Source organism: Cyprinodon variegatus, unplaced genomic scaffold (genome assembly GCF_000732505.1).
Source record: "Cyprinodon variegatus isolate N-32 unplaced genomic scaffold, C_variegatus-1.0 Scaffold856, whole genome shotgun sequence".
In the NCBI taxonomy this organism is placed as follows: domain Eukaryota; kingdom Metazoa; phylum Chordata; class Actinopteri; order Cyprinodontiformes; family Cyprinodontidae; genus Cyprinodon; species Cyprinodon variegatus.
This window is the reverse complement of record NW_015151309.1, coordinates 235,767-242,746: the sequence shown is the minus strand read 5'-3', so window position 1 is coordinate 242,746 and position 6,980 is coordinate 235,767. Positions and strand designations below refer to the sequence as shown.

Here is a 6,980-nt window from a genome sequence, read left to right as displayed (position 1 = left end):
CCCCCCTTACATACAAAGCTCAAAGTTAAGAGACCAACCAAAATCCTGCTGCAATGATCATCGTAAAATCTCCTCTGCTGCGCGCACACTTCCACACAGACACCCGAACAGCTCCGTGCGTAAAAGCGCACAAATTGCACTGCAGCATCCACGTTACAGTTCAAGTGCACCGGTGCTAAAGCAGGTATTGAATATGTATGCATTAGAGAAGCTGTGCATACTCACTCTCCCTTCAAGCTCCAAGCTTGTGGTCAGTCGGTCCAGATCCGAGAATGTGTAAATCAGGCACATAAAGAGGGACAGGGAGAGCGAAGGAAAAGTTTTGAATCCCTGAATGAATTTGTAGAAAGGCGGCTTAGGATCATTATGTCAGCTTTATTGAGGGCGGATTAAGCAGAGTCTAGATGCTATGCCTTGTACACGGCTCTTTCACAATGTGGGTACTGTTCGTTTTAATGGTGAACTCACACTATTTTAACACCCTCATAAGCCCTGTCTAAATATGAAGCGGTTTTAGTCATAAACATGAAAATCACACCGCCCTGGTCAACCCCATAAGCCGAGTCCCATGACTGGATGTGGACATTGATCGTGTCCTTTAGCCACCAGATCAAATGCAACCAAAGTGCTTTAATGTCTCAAAGACGCTTTCAAGCTGGCATTTGATTCTAATTCCAACACTGGACTAATGGTTTTAATTAGAGGGTTTGGAGTGTTTTAAAAGAAAAGAATCTATTAAATCAGAAAAAAGAGATGATGTCAATGGCAAATTAGTTCTTCTACCAAATATAAGGAGAGAAGGTGGCAGGCGGGGGGAGGCAGAGTTGTGCACTTCGCGTCCCGGAGGCAGGCCGAGCGAGAATACAATCACGATTTGGCTATTTTGGGGAAAAAATACGCATTTACTTTGTAAAAAGAGACAAACAAAATAACAACAAAACAAAGAGTTTAAAGAATATTTTAAAAAGGCAAGCTATTCCAAAAATAATGAGCAAATTGACTCGCTTCAATTCAAAACGTGTATTCCTGGGATGTAGTCATTGGTTGTCCATTTGTCCCTCATTTAAAGCTCCCTCCCTGCCTCCCTCTATCCCTCCCAGTCTCTGCTAAGCATCTCCAGTCTACATATCTGCTTTAGCTTTAACGAGCCTCGTTAAGATCGCAATAATATTCCACCCTCTAATTGCTCATTCCATTCAGCAGATAGACGAGCATTGGCTCGCGCCTGATGCGCGCGGTGCAGTGGGAGGGTTGCTGTGGAGATCCGAGACTCTGATAACCCCCCGTGCGTGCTGCACAAGTGGTGAAAGCCTCTCGCTACGTACTGGCTAATGATTGGCACGCTTGACAGTGATTGGCAGGGCTGCCATGACAACGCTACAACGACACCAAGAAGACCAATAGAAAAGGGAAACAAAATGTTTCAATGCTACACTCAACGGCGGATTTAGGGGGGAGATATTATGAGGCTGGTGTCATTAGGCGATAGCCATTGAATCATTCAAGCTTTTTTTTACTAGCCGTATTTTTCGGTTTTTTCCCCTTTTTCTCGGTAATTTTCTTTCTCTCTCAGGTCATTTCCATGGTTTTCAGATCCCCTTTAGAGCTTTATCCCTCCCATTTCTTCCTGCCTAACTTCGCTGATCGCCCACTGCTGCTGGCGAACAGCGCTCCTGCCGCCAGGTCTCCAGAAGACTTGTCCATGTTTCAGCTACCGACCCTCAACTTCTCCCCGGAGCAGGTGGCAAGCGTCTGCGAGACGCTGGAGGAGACCGGGGACATTGAGCGGCTGGGCCGCTTCCTCTGGTCCCTGCCGGTGGCTCCGGGAGCATGCGAGGCGATCAACAAGCACGAGTCCATCCTGCGCGCCCGCGCCGTAGTGGCGTTCCACACGGGGAACTTCAGAGACCTCTACCATATTCTGGAGAACCACAAATTCACCAAGGACTCACACGGCAAGCTGCAGGCCATGTGGCTGGAGGCTCACTATCAGGAGGCCGAGAAACTGCGCGGCCGTCCCCTCGGACCTGTCGACAAGTACCGGGTGCGGAAGAAGTTTCCGTTGCCTCGAACCATCTGGGACGGGGAGCAGAAGACGCACTGTTTCAAGGAGCGGACGCGGAGCCTACTGCGGGAATGGTACCTGCAGGACCCATATCCGAACCCGAGTAAGAAAAGGGAACTGGCTCAAGCCACTGGACTCACTCCTACACAGGTCGGGAACTGGTTTAAAAACCGGAGGCAAAGAGACAGAGCAGCGGCGGCCAAAAACAGGTTGGCGATCTTTCCCCTGTCATATCAGAAACACTTCAATGTCTACTCATTTGTGGGAAAAGTGTATTTTTATAAGAAAATGAATGTTATTGCGCGTCTGGAGAAACTATTCAGGAGAAGAGAAAGACTGCAAGTCAGGTAAAGAGAGTATAAGCTGCGGCGACATATTTGTTATGGAGCGAAATCCGGATTAACACTAAAACACACTTTTCTCTCTGCTGGAAAAATCCTTTAAAATTAAATATTACAAACTCTATTTATCTGTATCAAAATCTAGAAGGAATACATTTTATTAGACCAATCATTGAATTTTACAAAATAAAAACAAGGGACCAAAATAACATCATATTATTTAAATATTTATTTTTAAGTTTAAGATGACTGATACTGTTTGATTAAAGCAAATATTTCTCTTGATTTAAAATAGAACTTCTAAGGATTTTTTTGTACATAGCAAGTCAAGTTTATTTGACTTATCTGAATGAAAGAAAATATACTCACATGCTCATAGTATAAAAACGTTAAGCATTGCATATTTTGACTCGTTTATAAAAGAAAAATATTGATATCAAATTAACAAATTTTTTAGTAATATGAAAAAATTAGTAAACAATACGAATTTAATGTTTTTTGATTATGATAAATCGTAAATAATTTAATCAATTGTAAAAAGGCAATATATATATATATATATATATATATAAAACATGACATTTTTTAATTTTATCCAAAAAGAAAATCTGATTTGTAAACTCAAATTAACCAGAATTGAGTTGCTTTATTTTGCATTCTATTTTTTTTTTAACCATCTTAACGTAAAGCTGCGATGGAAATGAAGATTATCTGAAAGGATAATGGACACATTACTGATATTAGTCGACTAAAGCAAGCATAAACCACTCAGACTATATTCATAACGTGCAGTATCATTTCAATGAAATGCTATAATTGATTAGAAGATTCCCCCCGAGAGTATCACTAAGCCATATGAACACTGTCCTAATCTGCAGGATAAATAAATAGATATATTTCTGCGCTGACATTATCCCGTCGTGATGGAGTTATTATTATTATTGTTATTATCGCGAGTGGATTCGGATAAACATTTAGGGTGAGTGGTACAACCTGGATCTCCACGTCACCCATTAATGCACTTTGCGTATTTTATTTTGATCTCTTTTTTTTACAACATGTTTTTTTTTTTCTTTATCTGAACTGGATTTGGCACAGCTATAATTTAGCAGTGCAATCAAATACAGATAATTTAAATTCTAACGCTACTGTTTGGTTTCCTGGTGCATTTTGTAACACATCCTTGCAGCGTTAGTTGGTCTGAACTGTCTAAATAGTGCAGCGTTTTGTCTCTTGAAAGCTGGCTGCCTGATAAAAGCATGCATGCATGGTTGGGGCCGGCATAGGGAAAGAAAGGAGAATTTTGAACCCCTATTTTGCAGCAGGATGAGGAGCAAGAGGAGGGGGGATAAGAGAGGGGGGTGACATTCTCAGGTCTAATTGCCATTTCTCTCATCCCCCCTTTTTATTTCTTTTTCCTCGCCCTCTTTCCCCAGGCTCCAGCACCAAGCAATAGGACCGGCCGGCATGAGGTCCCTCTCAGAGGCCGGACTAACCCCTCACAGCTCAGCCGAGTCGCCATCGACCGCGGCCAGTCCCACCACCAGCGTTTCTAGTATGACAGAGCGAGTCGACACCGGGACGTCCATCCTGTCCGTCACATCCAGCGACTCAGAGTGCGATGTATGATACGGCGAGGAGGGGGGGAAAGAAACCAGAAAAAAGAGAAATATTTACAGGGAAAATGGACCCAAGAAGACGAAAAAATGACTTATGAAAAAAGGACCGATTGATATAAATATTAAGATAAAAAGAGATAAAAGCACGTCTTTTTTATTAAAGCGCTTTCAAAGGACCCACGCCTACCCCTCCTCTTCATTCCCCCTTCTCACCAACAACAACACTAGACTACTTGCATGATACTTCTTTTTTATTTTTTTATTTTGTAATCAGGGAAATCAACCTGAATGCAAGATTTTTTTCCCCATCAGGAACCAGAGGGATTAAAAACAGTTCGTCTTGTTTGTTTGTTTTGTTTATTTGTTTTGTTCCTCTTCATCCAAATGATGAAGACGGTGAGGAAGCCGTCGTGCAAACAAGATGCAATCCTGTTTTTTTTTTATAGTTTTATTTTATTTTATTTTTTACTTTTTGTTCATCAGACAATCATTTTTGAGTCGCAAGCACCTTTTTTTCTTAACTACATTTCTGTCACTGCCTGTGTGGGGTATAAACCTGGTCGAAAACAAAAAGAAAGAAAGAAAAAAAAGAATAATCATAATAATGTGTCGAACGGATCCGTTTATGACTGTATCAGATTTTTATTTTTTATTTTCAAAAAGTTTATATTGAATTATGTATATCTCAAATAATGCGATCATTCTCCCGCTCTGTAATATACGTGTAGAAATATGCTTGTACATAATTATTGCTCTTCCCCTTTCCTCCTCCTCCCCTCCGATTGTCATCCTCTTTTCTATCCCCCATGCCTCACTTTTCTTGACTTGGTGTTCCTACATAAATATTTGTCAAACTTACACCTTGAGTGCTGCAGGAGTTTTTGTTGCGTTTATTTTGAATTTCTTGGTGGCTCACTAGTTAGGAATGTTGATCCAATCGACCATCCTGCTTTTTATCCATCTTCTTTTTATTATAAGGCTACAATTCAAATGCACCTTTCAATTTGTCGCACCTTTGTGCATGTTGTCAGTCTTTCCACCCGGTAATGGATAAGGACTGTTATAAGTGGCTAACACATGTTCATATTGGATTATTATTGGATTGTTGGAGCATTAATACCTCTGCGCCCCTGCATGGTGAAGGATGCAGGATAAAGTCGCTTAAGTTGCGAATAGGGCGCAGTCAACAAGAGTTAGAATAACTTTTCTTAAAAAGTTGTAATTTTTTTGAGCAACTAATTAGATTCAGTCTTCACTTGAGATAAATCGACTTGTACAGATATTAACATATTGACGTTTTGTCTTTAAAAAAGTAAGATATTTCCACCTTTGTGTTTATCGTCGCTGCTGAATACAGAAATTAAGTAAACGCGCCATTAAATGGGCTAATCACGAAGGGGACTCCTCCCCTGTCCCAATCTCCTATTGTGGCTCCTGAAAAGAGCTTTTCTTCCTCAGACGAGAAGCATTTCCCCCCTCCACAAAAAAGCCTCCCTCCCCTGCAGTCCATTTCCAACCAAAATCCCCAACCAATTATTATGTCGGTACTGGGGAGCAGATTTGCAACTACAGGACACTGTTACGCGGACATTTTTTTTATTCATCTTGTTGGTAACCCTTTCTGAGAGATAGGAGGCAGCGTTTGAGTGCTGCAGACGACAGAAAGTGGGACGAAGGAGCTGCTTTTTTTTTGAGGATTGCAGAAATTTAAGCCTATGGGGCAAACATCATCAGTTATTTGATCTTGCAGGTTTTTTGTGTTCTGTATTTTTGGGGGGAGATTTTGCTTGACAGTTAAAAGTGTTTTGCTTTATACTGTGCAGAAACACATACCTGGGGCCTGTTGTGGTTTCAGAGAGCAGGAAGATATGTTAATTGTTTTAGGATGTCAACTTTGTGCAAATCCCTAAAGCTTATGGGTTTGTTTGCGTAAAAGCAGACGCTGCAAATGACACTTCCCAGTTTTTTTTTATAATAAACATAAACAATATTTCAATATTAAGGATTTGCATTGCAAAGGGTAAGGTAAATATTATTATTTTTTTGAAATTATAGATTTTTATTTTAACATAATCTTTGCAGTTTGTCAATATTTAAACAGTGTTTAATCCTGAAATATGTTTAAATGTAGCTGTTTATATAATGATTGCCATAAAATGTGTTAGGTTTTTTATGTGCATCTAAAACACACATTTTAAGATACAAATGTGCTGAAAAAAGGGGCAACAAAAGTTATTTACATATACCTAAAAAATAAGTTAATGTCTTTAACTAAAAAGCTGCTTCATCGCTATAGTAAAGTAATAGAAAAAAATCCTAAAAAAGTGCGGTCCAAAGCAGGAGGCTGAGTGAACGCGATACTGTTTAATAAAAGGGGCCAAAGGAAGCCTAAAAAACCTGCTGCTTGTGTGAAAACAAACCTTTCCATCTCCCGTCTGTTGCAAATGAACAAAAGCTTGTTCATATTTTAAATCTAAAATCAGCCTGGCTGTCAGAGACAGATAGGTCCTATCAGTCTTATCGCGCAAACAGCCCACACCAGAACCGACCTCGCTGCTTCCTTTACAACTTTTATTGGCTGCGACAAGTCTCTCCTTTGATTTGGTTGAAATGAATCGTGAATTGAAGAGCATATTAATCAGTAAAGAAGGACACGAGGATTAGGACAACATCTGATAGATGGGACAGCAGATAAGAGCTCATGAATACAGAAAGGCGCAACATTATGCAAAGTTCTGGAAAACCCATCTTAGATGCGCACTGGTTGTCTTTCAAAACATATCGATGCAATTACTTTGAAATAAAATAATAAAAATAGCCTTACACTAATCCCTGAAATAGATTCCAATTCCTCTTAAACTGGAGCATTTGAATGAGGCGAATCAACGAAATAATATTTGGCTTTAGAAAGATTTCCCCACACTGCAAAAAAAGATCTAGAAATAAGCAAACATT

At 40.2% G+C, this 6,980-nt stretch overlaps 1 protein-coding gene across 1 annotated transcript; it reads left to right on the top strand.

Annotated features, from left to right (window-relative positions):
- The first annotated feature begins 1,423 nt into the window (after window positions 1-1,423).
- Window positions 1,424-4,913, top strand: LOC107099302 (homeobox protein SIX3). The gene is made up of 2 exons (XM_015397357.1): window positions 1,424-2,274; window positions 3,843-4,913. Exons 1-2 carry the CDS (start codon window positions 1,583-1,585, stop codon window positions 4,033-4,035), a joined length of 885 nt encoding a protein of 294 aa, XP_015252843.1. The 5' UTR covers window positions 1,424-1,582; the 3' UTR covers window positions 4,036-4,913.
- Window positions 4,914-6,980: the final 2,067 nt, after the last annotated feature.

Coding starts and splice junctions, on each gene's coding strand:
- LOC107099302 (XM_015397357.1), top strand. CDS start 1,583: ATGGTTTTCAGATCCCCTTTAGAGCTTTATCCCTCCCATTTCTTCCTG. Junction 2,275..3,842: donor GCAGCGGCGGCCAAAAACAG/GTTGGCGATCTT, acceptor CTCTTTCCCCAG/GCTCCAGCACCAAGCAATAG.